General features: G+C 44.3%; 1 protein-coding gene across 1 annotated transcript in view; it reads left to right on the top strand.

Annotated features, from left to right (window-relative positions):
- fermt2 (FERM domain containing kindlin 2) overlaps nt 1–17150 on the top strand; it is a 39563-nt gene extending 22413 nt beyond the window's left edge. The window contains exons 5-15 of the mRNA XM_079752698.1: nt 2934–3159; nt 3320–3422; nt 3796–3903; nt 7035–7169; nt 7897–7946; nt 8467–8591; nt 9034–9140; nt 9536–9757; nt 13186–13310; nt 13657–13798; nt 14740–17150. Of these exons, the coding sequence (XP_079608824.1) occupies nt 2934–3159; nt 3320–3422; nt 3796–3903; nt 7035–7169; nt 7897–7946; nt 8467–8591; nt 9034–9140; nt 9536–9757; nt 13186–13310; nt 13657–13798; nt 14740–14913 (1517 nt within the window). The 3' untranslated portion in view covers nt 14914–17150. The remainder of the gene's footprint in view (nt 1–2933; nt 3160–3319; nt 3423–3795; nt 3904–7034; nt 7170–7896; nt 7947–8466; nt 8592–9033; nt 9141–9535; nt 9758–13185; nt 13311–13656; nt 13799–14739) is intronic.
- Nucleotides 17151–22850: the final 5700 nt, after the last annotated feature.

Raw genomic sequence — 22850 nt, 5'->3', positions numbered from 1 at the left:
ATCCCCGGGTCTTCTGATGGGAATCACAAGGGCAAGCGGGGCTCCGCAGGGATGCAGCAATGTCGTTCACACACAGGAAGTCCAGTAGAACCCTAGGCCTCTCCCTTTACACATCGAATCGTTTTCTTGTCATTATTAAATATAAATTTGGCATGTCCGAAGCCTTCCTTCACTTAGCGTTCCTACTTAAAATGCTTGCAGACACCAACTCTCCTTTTTGTAAAGTGTGTCATTACTTTGGGAAAGCCATGTTTCTAATCCACCCCCAGCTGTCCCTGTGAGTCAGAACAAGGGGCCCAGCTCATGGTCACGATAGAGGCTCATTGGGTCCCACTGGGGCCGATTGCGTCTCCACTTACCATTTTCACACACACGCAGACACACACACAAAGACACACGCACACGCGGGCACACACACAAAGTGATGACATTCCTTGGATGGCCAGCAACATATTTGACATCCGCGCGGCGGTATGTATGTATACATGGTGGACATCGAACCGACGCCCTCCTCACTGCTGCCTGGGATTCATCATCTGTCACATTGTGTTGGATGACCAGGGATGGGTGACTGAAAATGTCAGATGTGCCAATGGGTGTTTTGCCTGCATTTTGGGGCAAACTGAGTCATATGCCCCTTTAAAAATTAAAGCACCAAACATCTCTTTATCTTCGTATTCCTCTTTATATTTCCATGTATTCCTGTTCTTCCCTCCTCTCGCTCTCTTTTTCCTATGAGCGTTTCCAGTTAACTGTTAATTCTGTCCTTTGGTCTTGATTTGTTTTTGTTATTTTCTCTTACTTTCCTTCATTTGTCTCTTTTGTCCTTTTTTTTTCCTATCCCCTGTATTCTTTTCCTTTCTGTCCTAGCCTCTGAGATAATATACATCGGACCTGTCAAAGGTAAGCTTTCCCCTTTCACTGTCCTTGACTACTCTCTGCTGCTTTTCACCCTGTTTTTCCCCTCCTCCCCTCTCTCCCTCTCCCTCACTGACTACAACCCAGCAGCCAGGCCACCTGACTGGCTAAAACCGTAGCATAGCCCCGGTAGCAGCCGTCATCTGACCTCTTCCTGTGGGGATGTCAGCTGACTGATCACATTTTCACATGATGGCCGCATCGGCACCCTTTAGCGAGTTCAGTGGCTTTTGTTTATTTACTCCGTCAAGTCTCTCCACTGGTCCTGTTGACTGGTTTTACTGGACAGCAGATCATTTTTTTTTTGCACTGTTAAAAGGAAGATGCCATATTCATGGTTTTGTTTTTGCTATCTTAGATGTCATTAAGTTGATGTGGAAATAGTATACTATTAATTCAAATTGTCTATCAATCTACAAAATCTGATTCAGGAAAGCAAAGCACCAGACATTGGCAACAGAGTACAAATGAGTTGTTTATTTAATTTTAGATAGCGTAGCATTTTTCCTGATTGTTTTTCTTTAACGTCATCTAATCCATTTTCTGAAATTGGCATAAAACACCCCCTCAATAGACCACCAGTCGCTTCCGTATGTCGAAGGTGGTGTTTCGGGTTTACATTCAGGCCTTGTGTCAAAGGGTGGTCTCATCCCTCCCTAGCCATCTTCACTCTCCATGTCTCCTCAGTCTGCAGGGAGACGGGGAGTCGAGGTTATACAGGGCTTCCTTTCCTGCTCTCTCCCCCATCCTCTGGACTCCACTCTCCCTGTGGACGCTTGGGATTCCTCAGGAGTCCATAGGCGGACATGGGAGTACTCTCTCCCACTAGCGCTCACCCTGACCTCTTGAACCCTGCAGCGGGGACCCAGCCACTAAACAACAACCACCACCTCCTTTGCTGAGGATGAGTCTCCACAGCCTGCGACTCATTCACATGACCCCGGCCACCCGCCCACAAACACACAAGCACACCAACCCCCACTCATTTCCTGTTTTTGGGAGGGATTTGGTGTCATGCCGCTACATTATAGCTTCTCTCCCCGGGTCCCCGCCGAGAGTGGGAGAACGCGACTGTGACGGGAGAAGAGGCCGAACACAGGAAATGCAACCTTATTTTTCTTTCACCGAAGAACAAATATTATGAATCCCTGGTTATGTATACAAACAGGTCTAGTACAACAAAAAATATTAGGACTAATTAAAATTGTCCCTATTAGGCTTTATTTATTTTGATACCATTTTGATATCATATTTCATTTGACATGTTTTTTATATTCTGAACATTTAAATTAATTTCCGGCAACATCCTGTGGATCCCCCCCCCACCCACCCCCCCCCCCCCACGCCCCTTTACTGTCTGTGTGTGGCTGGATATGCTGTGTGTAGCAGTGCACCCATGCCCTCCTGCAGAGTTTGTTGGACTGTGTCTCAGTGGGTGGCCCTCATCATTGGGTTCATTTGACTGCATGCAAAAACCTTAGTCCAGCCAACAGCTGGAGGACCTAATTTAAACACCTTATCCGCATATGAGCTAGCTGGTCTTCGTGTTGTGTTGCTGATGGCTAGCTAGGTGTGTGTGTGTGTGTGTGTGTGTGTGTGTGTGTGTGTGTGTGTGTGTGTGGTAAAGATGGTTTTGTTTGCAGAAGCCTGTTTTGATATTATTTCAAATGTGCCTATGTGCATTGCTTTTGTATTGATACTTGTTTTGGAAGATATTTCACACTGAAGGACATGGATGTGAGGTGTGTACTTAACCAGGCCTGTATTTTACTACAAGGTGTGATTTTGATTAGCCAATACAAGCCAACCGGTCGACTCATCTAGCCACTATACATTTGGTTAAACATACACATGTGGATGTCACTATTGGGTCGGTAATAAAGGTTAATCAACATCGCACATGGTGATAAAATAAGTGCCCTTTAATGCAGTTAGTGCATTTGTGCGTGTGTGCAAACAGCAACAACTGAATGACGTGTATGTGCCTGTATGTGTGTGTGTGTGTTTGTTCTCAGGAAGCATCTACTCCAGCCCGGGTCTCTACAGCAAGACCATGACCCCCACTTATGACTCTCGGGATGGCAGTCCCCTGTCCCCAACCACCGCCTGGTTCGGCGACAGCCCCCTGTCCGAGGGGAACCCCAGCATCCTGGCGGTCAGCCAGCCCATCTCCTCCCCGGACATCCTGGTGAAGCTCTACAAGCCCCAATCCCTCCTAGACAAGGCCAAGATCAACCAGGGGTGAGCAGCTGTCCTCAGGACCTCTTCAGTAGCCGGGTGGCAGCGATCCTTATTTAGCTCTGTAGCTACTGTGTTGTGCAAACTAGTGTTGCAGGAGTGGAACGGCCAAGTATTTCCTATTGGCTGAAGAAGATGGTAACGGCCTGTGTTTCGTGTCCAGCTGGCTGGACTCCTCCAGGTCTCTGATGGAGCAGGACGTGAAGGAGAACGAGGTGCTGCTTCTCCGGTTTAAATACCACAGCTTCTTTGACCTAAACCCCAAGGTAACAATCCCCTAGGTGTGTGTGTGGGGGGGGGGGTGAAGGAGACGCAGCGCCTCTGCTAAATGGCAACAATGTTTGCGTACGTTCATGTCAGTGTCAGTGTACTGACATTACACAAAGTGGTTATCAAACAAACAATATGGACATGTATCGAAAGCAAAGCATAACACAGCAAATTGCACACAGAAGAATTACTCAATCCCTAACCCCCACAATAAAACATTGGATAACCTATAGACCTTTCTTTATAGAAGACGAGCAATGGGATTTCTATCAGAGATTTGAACAAATATTCAAGGTCACCCCTCTGGGTTGTGTTATACTTTAAGGTTGTGTCCTTGAACTACACACCTTCATGTTTCCCTCCCTGCAGTATGATGCCATCCGGGTCAACCAGCTCTATGAACAGGCTAAGTGGGCCATCCTGATAGAGGAAATTGAGTGCACCGAGGAGGAAATGATGATGTTTGCTGCCCTGCAGGTAAGGAAACCTGTGTTTTCTTTTTTTTGTCTTTTTTTCTGTTTGTGTGTATTTTGGGCTGTTTTCGTTGGGTGTACTTGTGGGTTGGGTCATGAATGTCTGCTGCTGGAGTCTGAGTTAGCCTGCTTCACTATTCCTTAATCAGGCGGCGCAGTTTGAAACGCTGCAGTCCTAGTTTTGTATTATATTATTTTCTGATTTGGGCTGCTTGCCTTCTGGACCGCATCATAATGAAGTGGTTGGGCTAGTAGCCCAGGCTTATAGCCTCCTGTTCTGCTGCATTAGCACTTGGCCATTGAACATGGTTACAAAAGGTGCTAATAGAGGTCAAGAAAATGCATTATAAAACTGCATTCATTGATGGAAGTGGATTTCTTTGAAAACTCTTTTCGGATGGTTCTCGTCCTAGTATCTGTTATCCTGAGTTCAACGCAGACCTAGCTCGCTAGCTCAGTAGCTGGATGACTCAGAGCACACTGCATATACTGCCATGTAGAGCTGGGCAATTCATCTAAAAGTGTTTTTTTGATTTTTTTAAGTGGTTCGGGAACACAAACGCCTTCTTTCTGTTTGCACTTTATTAATCCCAATAAGGATGCTATTTTATTTGTTAAAAAGACAGTTTATAGTTTGTTTTTAAGAGAAAAAATTCGATTAAGATCGATGATCTGTTTTGGTTTGAAAAAATCGGGGATTACATTTTTAGGTCAGATCGCCTAGCCCTACTGCGAATCGTTCTGTCGCTTCGTGGGGTCCTATAGAGTCATTCTATACGTTGATGGTATCCCCTGATAGCTCCACTACGCTGCCAAACCTAAGCCACTGGTCCCGCGGCATGTTGACTTGGCAACTTATACAGCCGCTAAAAAAATAAGTAGACTATGCTAAACTCATGCTTGACATTTGTTGCTAAGATACGGCCACAGCTTCGGTCAGCTTCAGTCAGACCGGCACTTTTCAACCTCCATGCTATGTGGAAGTTATGTGACGGAAGAGGAGAAGGAGGAAGGCGCTTCTGTTTTGATGTATTGGGAGCAAGGGGTTGGGGGGTCTGGTAGGCTGGAGTAAAGGGCCCCCCACCCCATCCCCCTCTGGCTTGCCCTCTTAGTCTGGGGGTTGCTGGCCCTGCTATTTCTAACCCTCGTAAAGCCCTAGGGCCAAGACCGGGGGACGCCACCTTGTCCTCACCCCTGGAGTAATTATAGAGCATCTTTAGTCCTCAGGAAGACACGCAGTGCCAGGCCCGGACCACCCATCCACCCAACCAACCACACCCCCCTTCAAGGTTGCAAGGGACCGGCTCACATTCATCGTCATTCCTATTTCCATGCAAAGTTTCACTTCATGTCTCGTCAGAGAGGCACGGCTAATATTACACTTGACTTGCTTCCTGTTATGTCCCGCGTGGACATTTTTTTAATTTCATGGCAACCTAGCCTAGATAACATTTCACGTGGTTCTGTTAGGGGTAGGCGGGGTTTGAGATTTGGGTGTCGCTGAGGAAGAATGGATACCCTGGTCTAAAATAAGACAGATTGTGCTCATCCAGTAGCCGACTAGCTAGGATTACCAGGCTGTCACCTGGACGTGTCAATTTAACAGTTTGGCACTTGGCTGGCCAACATGTCGCGAAGAGCAGTCTGTTGTGTATCCTGAGCCCTGCTCAAAAAGGTGTGTGTGTGTCTGTGTGTGTGTGTGTGTGTGTGTGTGTGTGTGGTAGGGACATTCATCTTAAAATCAGTTCACTGTCTTTGATTTCTGCTTTATGAGCACATACAAATGCTCACAAAAAGAAAGGTCCCTCCCTGTTGCTTTTAAACAGCAAGTATAACAGTTAGGGAAGAGTTTAGGAGTGAGACATGGAGAAACATTCATTGGAACCCCCTTTGTCCCTGATACTGTAACCTTAGATGGCTTTTGCAACACATTTCTCTCTCTCTTTCATTGTGGTGAGGTAATTCGAAGCACAGCGGGTTAGGTTGGAAGAGAGAAAGGGTTGGACAGAGGAAGCTTTTGGAACCTAAATTGTTCTCTTTTCTTTTTTTATTCTTCACTCTCTTTCTCAATCTCTTCCCCCCCCCCCCCCCCCCACAACAGCTGTTCATCCATATATTAACAGGGGGGACTAGGGTTGGCAGTACAGGATTTACATTATAAATACCATTTGTCAACAAGTTGTATTTAGTGTAAATTATGACTCATGGCCAGGGGGAAGCCACAGTTGTGCTTTCGATGCAATGTTCCCACCGGTGACTTTGTCCTTCCATTGTTACAAACAACAACACCGAGATTGTGCTGATTCCCCCCCGGTGTCACGCGTGTGAGGAGAAAAAGCTGATTTATCATGTGACAGTTTTAATATGGGCTGAAAATGCTCAATGAATCCCTCCTCTCCCCCTTGTACAACGCGGTCGGAAGTGTTGCCTAATGTGGTTTTACATTGCGTAATCATTTTGCCCAAATTAATTCCATTAAAACCACTTTAGTATTTATCACAGGCCTGTTGAGTACAAAAAAAGCTAAGGGCTATGCACAAGCAACTTGGCATGGCAGGAAGTTTATAAGAAATGTTGTTGTGTTGACCAAGGCAGGGCACAGCCAGCCAATGAAAGTAGAGTTTCTTTGCTTGGAGCTTTCTTTGACCCACTTTCTTTTCTTTCATTGGTAACCATCATTGGTTGTCTTTGGTTGCAGTTCAGACATGTTCAACAAGTTCCTCTGTTGTTCTCACAAAACCTCAATCTCTATGGTGATGCTGTCAATGCCCTGGAAGCCACATTGAGTTTGAGAATATCTTTGTCAACCGTCAAATGTCCCATAGTCAGAGTAGCCACTCTGGTTCCCTTTTGTGACTAAGTCGGTATAAATAATAACTTCCTCCGATGGAACCCTGTTTTTTTGGGCAGAGTAAGTCCTCATGTTAATAAAAGAATGGGTCCAAGTCAGAACGAAAGACGGGCAGGATAGTGCAGTGATTTATGTGGGGGGTTCGACTTCGAGCTGAAGAGGCAGTGGGTTCGATCCCAAATGTCCGCAGCCATCTGAAGGCTTTGATCGCTTGATCGGCTTGTCTTGGTTGCCTCACCACATCCGGATAAATGGTTCTTCTCCTCTCTCTCTCTCCCATGCAGTACCACATCAACAAGCTGTCCATCATGTCCTCGGACCACCACATGAACAACAGTGAGAAGGAGGTGGACGAGGTGGACGCCGCCCTGTCGGACCTGGAGATCACCCTGGAGGGAGGCAAGACCTCCAACACGCTGGTACGGGTCCCCCTCCACCATCTTGGCCTCCTCATGCATGTGCTTTTATTCTTCTTAAATGTGTGCTCACTGTGGGTCTATTGTTTGATTCTTTGGCCTTGTGTTAATTTTGGATCGTCTGGTTCTGATGTACCGAGTTAAGTGTACGTGTTACTTTGTTTGTATCAGATTTTGTCAGTGTGTGCATGTTGTTTGATCACGCACACCTTTGAATGGGTCAGCGTGTGTGTGTGTGTGTGTGTGTGTGTGTGTGTGTGTGTGTGTGTGTGGTGTGTTCATTTTGCGTTTAGGTCTGATGTGTCAAGTCGTGTGCGTGCATGTGCACACACTTATCAAGAGTTCTGACAGCACATATGCTGTGTGCTAGGCCTGGGAAAGGAAGCTATACAGTTACCCGTACCACTAGTGCAACATTTTTAACCATTATTTAGGTCGTCTGAGACTGACAAAAGAGTGAGCTTGTGAGATAGCGAACTGCTGAATCCCTGCCAAGAGGGATAGGTCCTAAAGGGGTAGCCCAATATCCAGGCTTCTATTGTTCAACCAGCCTGTTTTTCAGCTTCTCACAGGAAGTGGATCATTCTTTGTTTTTGTTTTTTACATCAGAAACACTTTCGTAAAGCATTCAACAGCATGTGAAACTCCAGGATGTGAAGACGCTTGGACAAATATGTTTAAAAATAATATATCCGCTTAACCTCTGGCCTGTCTTCCTTCTGCTTTCCAGGGTGATATCACATCCATCCCAGAGCTAGCCGACTATGTCAAGATCTTCAAGTAAGTCCAGATCTGTGAGCTCATCTAGCCCTGAACAACGGCGATGGTTATTCTCTGTTGCTAGCAACAACATGTGTGCAGAGATCACATCTGCCCAAAGCATGTTATGTTCAAAATCACATCTCTAGAGGAAAGGGACAGAGGCCAGGCCTGGTATGTGTCTGGGATAATTTAGATTCATCTCTTCTGCTGGTGAATGACATCATCACCTTGTGAGTTGGGGGGGGGGGGGGGTTGATTAGCTATTAGCTAATAGCTCTTATTAGTGAGACAGAGAGACTTCAGGTGGGACCAGTGCATATATTTGACCGTTTTTTCCATGCTCGTTTCGTAATTGATGCTATTCTCCTGATCCTCCTCCTCCTCCTCGTTTTCTACTCCTCAGTCTCATCTGCCTCCTCTTCCAGCTCTTCCTTACTAGATGAGAAAGGGATTGGCCATGGTCCTTTTTGTTTTGTGCGTCTTTTGAAGGCAGACATGGAAGGCTGCTCCTATATTGTGTGTGTTTGTGTTCCTCCAGGCCCAAGAAACTGACGCTGAAGAGTCACAAGCAGTACTGGTGCACGTTCAAGGACATCACCGTCTCCTGCTACAAGACCAAGGAAGAGGCGCACGGCACCCCGGCTCTCCAGATGAACCTCAGAGGTGTGGATGCACATGCACACCTACACACACACACACACACACACACACACACACACACACACACACACACACACACACACACACACACACACACACACACACACACACACACACACACACACACACACACACACACACACACACACACGCGCGCGCATACACACACGTGAAGCCCTTTGAGACTGTAACTGTGATCAAGGTCTACAGAAATAAAATAGATTTGACGCACGACCACACCTTCATGCATGCACCCATTCACACACCAACGCACGGCACACACACTTAAGAGGGCGCACACATACTCAGACCTGCGTTCACAGACACGGATACAAGAATGTGAGTAATCCTTTCCAATGTGTTGAGTGTGTGTATGTAAGAATTTGAGTGACCTATGGCCCTCGCCCCCCCCACCCTCTCTGAACTGTGGCTTCTGTGTGTGCAGGCTGTGAGGTAACTCCAGATGTCAACATCTCCGGTCAGAAATTCAACATCAAGCTGCTAATCCCCGTGGCGGACGGCATGAATGAGATCTGGCTACGGTGTGACATGGTAAAAAAAAAACCTTGGCCACACAAATTCAACACACATTGTTGGAGGGATTTCATTAAATGACCATGTTTAGGATTCCCCCCCTGCCCCTTTAAGAATTGGATGTTGACCGCTTTTATAAATGTACTTGTATAAGACCTTACAACTTGTATAACACCACACAAACCATTGCATCACACACACACACACACACACACACACACACACACACACACACACACACACACACACACACACACACACACACACACACACACACACACACCTACACACCTACCTGTAGGATCACCATCGTTTTGTTAACTTAATGACTTAAAAAAAGGTGTTTCTCCCTCCTGTATCATTACTTTGGCATATTGTCCTGACCCCACCCTCCCGCCCCCACACACACACAGGAGAAGCAGTACGCCCACTGGATGGCGGCGTGTCGCCTGGCCTCCAAGGGGAAGACGATGGCGGACAGCTCCTACAACCTGGAGGTGCAGAACATCCTGTCCTTCCTGAAGATGCAGCACATGAACCCCGACCCCCAGTACATCGCCGAGCCCATCACCACCGACATCAACCCAGAGTGCCTGGTCTCCCCCCGCTACCTGAAGAAGTACAAGAACAAGCAGGTAACGCTGGGAACAGACGGGGGTTCACTGGACTCACGGAGCGCCCGAGCGTTGGTTACGAGGGGGAATGGGAGGGAAAATGGCACTCGATGAGATTACACTTTATTCATGTCGTCACGGAAATCCAGGGACCACAGCAGCAAAAAAACACGCATGTCAAATGATGACATACAATCAAAATAAAAATGTAATATCCTAATATAGTGCAATATTGGCCATATATACTGTAAATTGCACTGTATAAAATAAACGATATACGTACTGCCGTGTACAAAACATGGCAACCAGGATAAAGTCAGCAGAAAGAAAAATGTTTTCCAATGTTTTTACGCATGAAATGATAAAAACTACCAATGGCTTCTCCCTCTGTTTAGAGATGGACATGATGTCATATCCTAGGATAGAGGGTTTGCAGTATGGGATCCTGCTCTGAAGGGTGGACTGGGTGAAGATAACCCCAGTGTGGCGAGACGTCCCTCAGGGAGTGTTACCCGGGACTATCCATACAGGAGATGTGTGTTGTTTTGGGGGAAGGGGTTGTTGATGTGTTCCCAGAAGGGGAGGCGGAGCAAGGTGGAGGAGTTACTGATGTTTCCCAGATGGGTGCCTCCTGGCACCGGTGCCGTGTTGTGTTGGAATGCAGCCTCTCGCACCCTCCTCCAGCCTCCACCCCAAACTCCAGCCACACACCCTCCCTCACCCAGCCAGCCTTGAGCTCTCAAACTCCCACTATATCTGCCCATTATTGTTTCTCCTTCTTTATCCCTCCCTCTCTGACACTATTGATTACCTCGCTCTTTCTTTTGCTTTCTCTCTCTCCCTCTGTCTTTTTCTCTCTCCCCTCTCTATTTCAGTGTCTCTCTCTCCCCTCTTTCTCTCTCCCTCCCCGCTCTCTCTTGCTCTGTCTCTCTCTCTCTCTCGCCCCTCTGTCTCTCTCTCTCTTTCGCCCCTCTGTCTCTCTCTCTCTCTCTCGCCCCTGTCTCTCTCTCTCTCTCTCTCGCCCCTCTGTCTCTCTCTCTCTCGCTCCTCTGTCTCTCTCTCTCTCTCGCCCCTCTGTCTCTGAGGAGAAGCCAGGACAGCAGACGGTTCACCTTATATACCTGATTATTACAGTAGACACACTGTTGTCCGGCTCAAGTCTCTCTTTCACCCTCTATTTCTCTCGCTATAATTCAGATGGAAGGTCACATTCTGTATAAAAAACAAAATACACTTTATGTATTAAGAACTACATGGATGTGTTTAGAACTACTGAGTGAACTGTCCCTGATATCTGTGTCAGTTACCGATGTGATAATTTCCAATTCTAATGTCTCATTTAATACTTGTTCCATTACTCATACCGATACCATTTATGTTATAATATGCAGAAGTAATTCTTGGCTCTTCTAACCAATAGGAAAACTGTGTGTGTGTGTGTGTGTGTGTGTGTGTGTGTGTGTGTGTGTGTGTGTGTGTGTGTGTGTGTGTGTGTGTGTGTGTGTGTGTGTGTGTGTGTGTGTGTGTGTGTGTGATCAAACGTATACATCTCTACCTGTACCGGTAGAGAGACTGCAGGGCCTGGTTTTCATTTAGCTCTACAGAAAGGACTGCAGTGGTCCTGGAGAGAGGGTTTTTTTAAGAGGGGGTGTGTGTGTGTGTGATGACTCAGTGGAAGTCTGGTTCTCTCTCTATCCATCACCCCAGCATGAAGTGGTTGTCTAGCCAGAAAGATGCCGCTGGATTCTGATGACTGTTGATTGGGAGTGACGCATCCTCAAGCAGGAAATGTCTCCAGATCGACGCGGCACCGATAGAATTCACAGCCGTGTGTGTGTCATCTGGGATTTATAATGTATTTAAAAGGAGTTTTATCTAATAATAAAAACACGTTTAACGTGCACCAGAGAAATTCAGGGCATGGTACAGTGCGTCAGCGTTTGAGGTCACGATCGTGTGTAAAGTATATCAGAATAATTGGCAGTCTGACGGTAGAGCGGCCTACAGGGGGCGCTGGTGTTGTCTATCTGGTCTGGCTCCACTCAACCAGACCACCCTCTTAGAGGGGGGTATGATCAGGGCCGTGTGTGTGGGCGTGGCGGGTCAGGAAACAAGCCGTCACTGGACACACGGGAAATATGTCCTCTCTTAGTCAGCTGTGAAAGAAAATGTGCATTCCCCCATCCCTATGCCAGATGCACACTACGTGTACACTCACCCCACCCCTACTAAGGGAGCTTCTTCTTGATGCTTTCCCTCGGAGACTACAGCACAGTTCCAAGAAAACACACTTTTTAATATTTGTGGTTATTTTCCTTTTCAACCATATTAACATTTGGAGCATACAGGGTTGTTCTTGTGTTGTTATTTTAAATAAACCAAAACGGTGGCTCTATGACATACTTTAGTATCGTTGAAGAGTTGCTCATTCTGCTCAATCTCATACCGTACTCGTCCTGCGCTGGTACTTGTCGCCATCTAGTGGTCATAGAAGGAGTTACAACTCAAGAGTCACATATAAGCCGCCAGATATACATTGTCAGACACAATTATTTCCTCATGATCTATTAACCAATTAAATAATTGTCCCTGTTCCCAAAATGTATTTAAAATCAGATTTTATTATAATGGAGGCCAGGGCACTCACCCTAATGACCTGACCTTACTCTTAGGTGTTTGACATGAAAGGCAGACACTGTAGCCTACTCTCCTACTATGACATGCTTCTCCCTCTCCTCTCTTGCCTCAAACATTGCACCCACTCCCTCTCCCAGCGCTCCGAGCCTCTCAGCAGCTCACATCTACGGGTTTTGTGTTTACATTTACAGCATGTTTGCTTTTTATTTTATTTTTTTAAGATATGCTAGCCTTCAGTGCCCTTCTTACCCCCTTGTTTTTTTCCCCTTGTCCCTTTTCTGTCCTTCTTTTTCTTCATGTTTGCCTCTCCCTGTGTATGCATCTCCTCTCTCTATTTCCACACCTCTGCCTCACCTCACCAGCCAGGCTTTATCAGGGACTTGGTAAGTGCGTTATTCCGTGTGTGTTAGTCACTCGTGTGTTAGCCAGTCTGTCCTAGTTTGTCTTGTTTGGGGAAGGGTAGCTTTCTAACATTAACCTGTGTGTGTACGCCTGTTAATAGTAGTGTTTCACTAGCGTGTAGTTCCATCCTTAATGAGGATACACACACGCACACGCATGCACAGCATATTAACCCTAGTTTGCTTCCTTAGGTTGACCCTGTAGTCCATGTGTTGTGTAACTCTGTGTGTATAAAGTAGATGTTTGTTATTATGATGACATCACTGTGGTTATTGTCAGATCCAGGGTTGCTCCCATGCCTTTCTTCACCTGAACTAATTTAAAGTTAAGCTTTTTGTTTGGTGTGTTTGCAGAGACTAACTTTTCTGTGTGTGTGTGTGTGTGTGTGTGTGTGTGTGTGTGTGTGTCAGATCTCGACCAGGATCCTGGAGGCCCACCAGAACGTTGCCCAGATGAGTCTGATCGAAGCCAAGATGCGCTTCATCCAGGCCTGGCAGTCGCTGCCCGAGTTTGGCATCACACACTTCCTCGCCAAGTACGTCTGCTCAAATCCCCCAGAGGCACCTCCTCTGCTTAAATAATAAAGGGGTGGTAATAGTTCTGATTTCAAACCTTTAACTCTCCTTTATTTCTCAGCCAAAGGCCATTCAATACAGTTTATTATGATTGTTTTTTAGCTATCGTTTCGGTTGATTTCTTCTTAAACACGTCCCTGGTTGGAGTCTTATTAGTTAGTTAAAAGTTTTGCTACAGCCGAAAGCTCTAGATTTTACCAGCTTATATAAATATTTGTACTTTTTGGTTTTATGTACTTGGGGAAGAGTTGTTTTTTAAGTTTGTATTTTGGTCTTAATTAATTTCTATTTATTTTTCGCTTGTAGGTTCCAGGGCGGGAAGAGGGAGGAGCTTATCGGCATCACGTACAACCGTCTGATCCGCATGGACGCCAGCACCGGCGACGCCATCAAGACGTGGCGCTTCAGCAACATGAAGCAGTGGAACGTCAACTGGGAGATCAAGATGGTACGAGCACTTTCCCACTGCCCATTGTGTCCACAAGTCTCTACTTTTTTCTCTTAAACATGCATATTTTCCATTTCAAACCCATGCTTCTCATTTTCAACGGCAACAGTTGAGAGGTTATCTCTGCCACCGATGAAACCGATTGTCATTGGTTGACAACGGATTTCAAAGTCAGCTTTATTGCCAATCCCAAATTTGTTCAACAAATAAATGACTCAAAATTTAATTTGTCTGTGACCCACAGAGCAATAAGTACAAAAGGATACAATTTGGTAAAATAAGTAATATTTACAATAAATAAATTCTAAATATTGTAAAATAATTCTAAATAGTGCAAATGTAGGCAAAACTATACGGTAAAACAAAAAGGTATATGTACAATAAAGTAAAAAAAAAGTAAAGGGTTCTTGGGGGCAAATGGCAGGGGGTTTCAGAGTCCAGAGTTAATGTGGACTCATATTAAATACATATCGAACAAATCGAGGGGCAGGATAGTGACCGTGGCTATGGTTTCGAGTTTACTCGAAACCATAGCCACGAATTCGATACCCAATGCCTGGCGATCAAGGCCTGCTCCTTAGAGACCTAATGACACCATTTCAATATCTCATTGATACCACATTGAACAACCACACGTTTAGTTGGTGAACATCCAAAGCCCTTAAAGATGACATTATACCACCAGGTCTGAGTGTGACTAGCCGTTCATCCGTTCGCCAAGATGTATGACGGATAGATGAGCAACGTTTGCTACAGTCCACTGGGTAGGCTGGTAGACTGATCTATCCAGCGTTCATCTAGGTGGACACGCTCACTTGTGATGTCAGAAGAGGCAGATTTTCCAAACGGCTTGTAAGGGCTAATCACACTCACACCTGGCGGTATAATATGTCACCTTTAACATCCGCACTGTGCTCCCTCTGCCCCTCCTCCACCACCAGGTGACGGTGGAGTTTGCGGACGAGCCCAGCCTGGCCTTCATCTGTGCCGAGGTAGACTGCAAGGTGGTGCACGAGTTCATCGGGGGATACATCTTCCTGTCCACGCGCGCCAAGGACCAGAACGAGTCCCTGGACGAGGAGATGTTCTACAAGCTCACCAGCGGCTGGGTCTGAGGGGTCAGAGGTCAAGATGCTAGCGGTCGGGGGGGTGTTAAGAAATATCTATTCTATTGTATTCTTATTTCCTGGCGTGTGTGATTTTTGTTTATTATGACGCTTGCAGAGTCTGACAAAAAGCTTTGCCACTCTTTTTTTTGTTGGTTCATTTCCGATCCCTAACATCCTCCTAAAACACTAAAGGTGTCCGCCTATCACAGTCCGGAGGAACTCTATCACCACCAAACCAACCATCACAACCTCCACTTTGCTAGGACCTGCCTTAACAACCTCTGGACGATACGATGTTTGTTGTTTCCAAACCCTCCAACGTATTCACCTGCCGTTCTCCTGTGCCTCCTATTGGTGGAATGGTTGCCCTGACAACCAGTAGAATCCAGTCCCATGGCCGGAATCCTTTTCGATGCCAAAGACTTCCTTACCCCTCTTTCTAATTCCTATATTTTCTCTCTCTCTTACTCTATCCACTCTGTCCCACCTTCTCTTTTGGTCTTTTCAACTGGACCAAAGGGAGCAGATGTCCACCTTCTATAACTACACACACACACACACACACACACACACACACACACACACACACCTCTGACCCTCCGCTCTATGAAGGATGATTTTCACGTTATTATCTCGAGTTCATATAAAGGCGCATGTAAGCACTTCTATCGTTTAGACCAGAACCCCGAATGAATAAGCTGTAGTCGGTATTTGAAGTTAGTTTTTTGAGATGTGTTTGTGTGCTTTGGTCTCGACCGAACGTGTCCATGTTATTATCGAAGCGGTGGATTTTCTCTGGGTCGAGTCGTTGCTCTGCAGCCCGTCTCAACGCAAAAGAAGATACTTGAAGAGTTTAAACCGAGCCCTCCCCTCCTACTTTCAGTCCCAACAGACGTGACGATAGTTAGACGTTATTAAAAACACTAAAAGATCCGTGACACTAGCGTGCAACCTCACATATCCATATGCCACTGTTTTTGTGGTTTCTGGTTTAATTAGTCAACAGTCAGTTTTCACGTGTCAAGCAATCAAAATAACAGCATTTATTTCCTGAAAGAGTTGAAAGAGTTTTTTTATGCTTTTTTATTTTATCTTTTTTTTTCAAAATCTGAAATGTTGGCCATAGGAATCTGTGGTGTGAAATATAGGGAGGGATATTTAGAACCTGTGCTCGATCCTTTCGCCATTTTGGAGATGTCCGTTACCAATAGCATGTGGTGCATTGCCTTGTTCAAGCACTGTGATGTCTGTGCTCCTCAGTGCATGTAAACTAGCCCACAGTCTGTATAACATTACGCCGCCTCACCTTTTAACTGCCATTGTTTGGTCCTTACACCGTATAGTATTATTAGTATTATTATTGTTATTATTATTATTTTATCTTATCACGCACCAGCAAAAAGGTCACCCAAGGTTTTTTGAAGAAGGAATATATACAAGTATTTTTTTTGTTCATTTCTCGCTCATCCTCAGTGTGAAAGAACAGTAAAATGAAGTGTTAGTTTTTTGTAACTAATGTAAAAACAGGTTTTATAGAATTGTACAGATGTTTCATTTGTTGCTGCTTCTTTTTTCTTTCTCTGGGTTTTTTCGGAAGTGTACTGTTGCAGGAAGAAAAAAAAGATGGGTAGGGGGGTTAGTTTGTGGCCATTGTGTAGTACCTCTGTGCCTGAAAATGTTGTTGCCTTGTTTTTGAGTTTTCAGATGAAGAAATATATAAATCTATATGAAGATGACAGGTCTCAAACTCCAGGTTTCTAGGATTTTACGAAGATTGTTCGTCCTCACTACATTCGTTGATCGTTTTATTTAGCAATGTCGATATTTCTCACGCCTTTTTAATTGTGCTCAGTGTCGTCGTCTCTACTTACAAACATAATTCGTCATTCTGTTTTGTACTTAAACGTCTGTGGCAGTCAGTTGCCCCTTCGCTCTCACTATATGAACTATCAATGTTTAGACGCATTCGCTTTTCAAATATTCTTCGCTAAATTTGTAAACGTATCACGTTAAGTTTCAGGTTTTTGTCACGGTTGATAAACACGCCATTGGTTTCTACCCTGGAGTTTGAGACGAAGCGGTTGATACAAACAGAAGAGAAACACGAGCCTAGCCTATGGTGTTTATGCTCTCTCTGGTCGTGTATTCGTTGGCCTTCCTGTGTTCACCGCAGCAGTGCATGGCCTGTTGTGCTGACTGTAAAAATGCATTTATTTTAAAAAATAAAAATAATTTTTATTTAACTTCTCATGGTCTGTTTTTATTTCTTCTGGTTATTGTTGTGTCATAGATAGACAAAGACATGTGTTTTTCTTTATGTTAACGCATCTCATTGAGTTGTGATGTAGCTTCATATCCACCAGAGGCCATACTTCCCCACAGTCCATTCTTCGCTGTTTCGCAGAAATGTGTCATAGCGCTGGCCAGAGCGGACAACTGAAATTCCTTGGGTGGCACACCAAAACCAAAAGCCATAACTGAATTTGAGGAACTCTATTGGTGTGTTGTAGGCTCTAATCCTAAAACTGTCAATTGAGAGCTAAGAATCACATGCTGATAAAGTTCATTATTTTACAGTTAATGCTACTAATTATCTGTCGTCCACAACAATCTTCTTTAAATTTGTTATTTTCTATGGATACAGGTGTTAGGCTATTAATTGTCCTTCAAATAGGCTAGTTGTCCTTTTCCTTAAAAGAAAAAATAATATAACTTTCAATTTGAAGGGATTTTAAGGAAGAAAAGATTTGATGGGGCTGGTTTGCTATTCATTTGTTATTTTCTTTCACTTAACTGTTATGGAAAATAAACATTGATTTTGACGGGGGGGAGGGCAGCTATGGTATCATGGTGACCATGGCCTGCCCTTTGGGGCGACAGTGGTGCCAAGGACCTCCAAAAGTGTCTTAAACTACAATTTATATAAACATAGGCTAGTACATAGCCAAATAGGCTAGTACATAGCCTATTTGTGGACGCTGCTGCATGGATTTATTCTAAAAAGTGAACACAAACTTCACTTCTGCTGGCCCCTTTTGGAAAACAACTGACCTAAATCAATGCTTACTTCCTCCAAGACGTCTGGAACAAGCTCAGTCTCCAGAGTGTGTACATTAAATTTGACGTGTCTGGTGGACTTGGCTGTACAGTGTGATACAGGCCACATGTTAGTTAATCCCATAAACCATAAAAAGGTGTTCATAAATCTGGTTCCATGTAGGTTTAGTCGTTATAGACTTTGTCTCTGTAGGGTGTTTGTTGTTGGGTTTAATCCCCCATATTCACATTCAATACCTGTAAGGCCTCCTTGAGCAAGATGACTAACCCTACCTTCTCATTAATGGCATCTCAAGTAAAATCACTAAATCACTTTGGGTTAAAGCATTTGCCTGATAATAAACAAGTACACAGCAGACATTCCCTAAGTGGGAATGTATTTGCCATCAGGTTAGGGTCATTGCAAGGATTGGAATACAAGACACGTCAACAACAGGTCAGTAACTGCCTTGGTGGAACGGCTTGACGATGGTGCAGAAACTGAGCCTGCAAATTTATTTTTCCAGTTTTGGATTTTGTTCTCATTGTGTATGATGTAACTTCCTCAGTGCTCCTCCTCGTCTGCACGCTACTCTAGCCTTCACACCAATGTCGTTTCAGACCCATCATGTGGGGCCTCAGCAACAGCCAGTACCCCCACTCCCTATCTGTGTTAATTTAGAAGGGGCTTAGATAACGTGTGTTGCTAGGATGAACAAATAGTCAAAACTATGGCAGAAAATCACCCAGATCTTTACAGATGTGTTTTATCCAACTCGATTTCACAGCCAAAGACAGATGTGTGTCATTTTGTGTGTCCACCCAACAAAAACAGTATGAGAGAAGGAATTTGTGCTTGTGTGTGTTTGTGTGTGTTTGTGTGTGTGTGTGTGTGTGTGTGTGTGTGTGTCTGCATGTTTTATTGTGTCTCCCACTACGATCGAGAGTTCACTGCATTGTTGTTTAGCACCTTTAAGACGCTTTAGCCAGTGTCTGCTTCTTGGAAGCCAGTTATGACATCACTGCAGCTGCGGGGTGGATCTGCCCAGAACATGAGAGGTGGGGTATCGATCTTAAAGGTGACATATTATACCACCAGGTGTGTGTGATTACAAGCCTTTACAAGCCGTTTTGAACATCTGCCTCTTCTGACATCACAAGTGGGCATGTCCACCTAGATGTATGATGGATAGATGAGCAACGTTTGCTACAGTCAACTGTATAGGCTGGTAGTCTGATCTATCCAGCATACATCTAGGTGGACACGCCCACTTGTGATGTCAGAAGAGGCAGATTTTCAAAATGGCTTGTTTTAACATGGTGGTATAATAAGTCCCCTTTAAGGTACCGTCATTGGATGAGAGGCAACGTTGGCGTTGACTTTGAGGACTGTGAGTTCTTGATGACCGCAACCCTGAAATGACTGCATGCATACCCTCTTCATGGAGAATCAATCAAATTTTGGATGGAAGGATAAAATCTTTGAGAAGGTTAACCTTTGGGGAAGTTAAGTGAGAAAGTACACTGACTGAAGTGTAATAAGCTACGCAGCATCTGTTGGCATTAACACAGCTGTGACTTCCAAGAAGTTTGACCCTCGCACTAACTTCCCATCAAGAGGAGATTTGAGCCCCTTTCGCTGCCTCCAATTTTTTCTCAAGACAGTTGATGAAAGTACATGAAATAAGGAGTAAATATAAATCATTCAAAAGAGAAAGTAACCAATTGATTGACATTGACATGTTTACACATAATTTGTGATTATTTGGATAATTTGTAAAATATTGGGTGGCCAAGTTTTTTATAGCCAACAAAAGGCTGCAAACTTTAGCGGCTCACTTGTCTTGTGTATTTCCAAATCGTGCGTGTTTGAATTTCCTCCTGGTCAATCTCCAATAAGCCAAGTACTTCTTGGCAGGCTGTTCAGCGCAGGCTTTATTTTAAAGTCTACTGGAGAAATACATGGAGGGCTTTGGAAAATGGACAATAGGGGCCGAGTGTGTAAATAAAAACAATTGTAACAATTGAACTTTTTTGGCCGGGGAGTTATTTACTTTTCACAAACTCGGGTTGGAGGAACGACGCAACCAATCATGATAGGCATAAAAAACTGTTGTGCGTTTGTTTTCCTCGAAATAGTAACAGGACGATATTGGAACATAAAACAACATGAAAGCACAATCTTTCACAACACTGGAAAGGGAGGACACTATATGCTGATGTCATCTTTTTTTAATTTATGAGGTTTGAGACAGTCTGTGTACTTGTAAGGTTTGATACTTGTGCTTACACGAAGCACATGTGTTTGCAATATGCAAGCAGGCTTTCCTTTTCTCTCCTGTTGTTTTTTGGGATAGTGAGACGTTCCAATATGGCTGAAATGTATACTGTTGAAATGTGTACTATAATGTATAATGCATATAATTCGTTACGGATATTCTGGTATTGTTTTCAAGCATGGGTTGTTATACATGAAAATGCTTTTGAAATAAAAATTCCTAAAGGAAATGTCTCTTCCTAGTCCTAGCAGATGACTTCCAACCTCTGATGTGTTCAGATAAATTAGCCCATCTTAATTTGCCTTTAGTGTGGTTGTTGAACAGGTGAAGGCATTGTTGAACAAACCTGCACACTGTGTTGGTCTTTGCCCAAGGGTTAAGAGATGAATTCCCAATGTACAGGAGGGGAGGTTAGAATATGGCTCAGGAAGTCTCTGGGTCTATCCCACCCTAGGAATGGGCCTTCTTGGTCCTATCAGAGGACTCAAATTGAAATGTGACCATGATGACCATTTTCTTAATCGCTATGCCTGTTAGCATAGTAATTACGATATATTCAGGAGTCCATGAAAGAAACAAATAAGTAGAAATGTGTGAGGCACACACACATGCTCTGCTGCACAGCACACTTATAGTGAACAGGGTGCCCTATCTTGACCCCTCTTCCATCAGCCTTTGTCCTTGACAAAATAAACACAATCTACAAACTGTTTTTGTGTAGCTACGAGAGCGAAAGAGAAAGAGAGTCATATTAGTAGCTACTCTTTTTCTTGTTTGAAGGCTTCAATTGTTCTAAGCCTCACTTGTAAGTGGCTCGTTTGGATAAAAAAGTGTCCACCCAGTGACACACGATAGGTCTATACACGCTCTGTACACTGAGCGTGGATTAGTATGCATCACTTCCGCACACTTTTGAGTCCTTTTTATTGAAGGGGATCCACTTGTCCCCTGGCACCTCTCAGTCTCCCACATCACTGCACCTAATGGGATAATTCAACCCGACTCGCCCACGGAATCCTGTTCCTCTTAAAAAAACATTGCATTCGCCCAAGCCAGTTCCGGCCAGCAATTCACAGAGGTCAACAAACTGGATTTACAAGGACGAATGCTTTTGTTGATGTTTGTTGTGTCAGATGCGCTCTAGCCTTTCTCTGTCCCTGAGGCATTATGGTAAATGGAGTCTATGAGGCAGTTGTTAATGGTGGCCTGGTATATCATGTGGACCTGTGCTGCTTTGTTGTACAAGAACAATAAAAACAAGGGAACAATCATGCACAAGGCTACTGTGAGAGGTGTGTTGTTGGGACGCAGGCTGAATGAAGATGAAGAGGGTCTGTTTTTCACGGTCCAAAGAGGACACATTCATTTAATAGATGCATTTTCTTTTATCAGATTACTTTTTTTTTATTTGTCTTTAAAGATTTCCCCAGTTTTATACATCCCAGGGTTACTATACAAGGGTTTATATTCTGTATTACCCTCTTTGTTGCCTGGTGGTGTCTTCTGTGTCGTGGCTGAATGCCGAATCGAAGAAAATGTTCTTATAGGGGACTCTTGACGGATCAATGAGGAATCAATTGACCCATTCTGACCCATTGAACCTGTCTTTACACTGCGCACTCGTTATATCATACAAAACCTTGTGGATCTTTAGTGACATAAAGATTCTGGGTTTAATACGAACCGTTATCCTTTGTAGTTTCTCAAAATAGCTATGTTCAAAAGTCCAGAACAGCGTGTGACTGAACAGCGCATGCCATGCCTTCCCTGCAATAAAGAAGAAAGAGACGATAAAGGGAAGAAAGAGAAATCGAAATTGGGAAGTAAAATTGAGCATTGGTTGGATTGCGAAACCTGCAAGGATGTGAGCTTATTGATCGGCTTAATGAGCATCCGCTGATGGCTATCTGGGAGAGAGACCTTTAATTCCAGAGAGAGAGAGAGAGAGAGAGAGAGAGAGAGAGAGAGAATGAGAAACCGTAGACAGGGTAGAGAGTCCCACTCCCAGCTTGGTTGTCAACTGAGAGATAGACTGAAGACAAGGGTCCTACAGCTCAATCTAATCTATGAATATCTCCACCCGGCATAGCAGTCACTCAATGTACATTGAGTACAGTTAAGGCCTACTTATTCTTCGTATTTACTTGTTATAGAAAGGTACCATTTTGGCATGCACTTGTAGAAACATTGCAATGCAAAGTCTAATTTAAATGATATAGTAGGTGTTGAATTGTATTAAGTCTAATGAAGCTAAATAAGCCTTTTTGAAAAGGGCTGTCGTATTTTTTTATTTTCTATATCAAATTACTTATTTTGGTGATATTTTGTTGATGACCTGAGCAGGTGAAAGCCAACACATACACAAAGAAACACATACACAAAGAAACACACACACACACACACACACACACACGCACACACACACACACACACACACACACACACAAACACACACACACACAGCCTATCAGTAAACTGAGTAGCAGACTTTCGAGATGGCTTCTGTTTGTTCTGTCTAATGATGCATGGCTTCATTATGAATGCCTGCCATGCAGATACAGTCACTCCAAATTCCACCAAATCAGCACACATCCGGGTATTAACTTTTCCCCAGACTGGAGGGATTCA

The sequence above is a fragment of the Pollachius pollachius genome, assembly GCF_949987615.1.
Source record: "Pollachius pollachius genome assembly, chromosome: 15".
In the NCBI taxonomy this organism is placed as follows: domain Eukaryota; kingdom Metazoa; phylum Chordata; class Actinopteri; order Gadiformes; family Gadidae; genus Pollachius; species Pollachius pollachius.
Note: the sequence above shows the minus strand (reverse complement) of the source record. Positions and strands in the feature narration are given on the sequence as shown.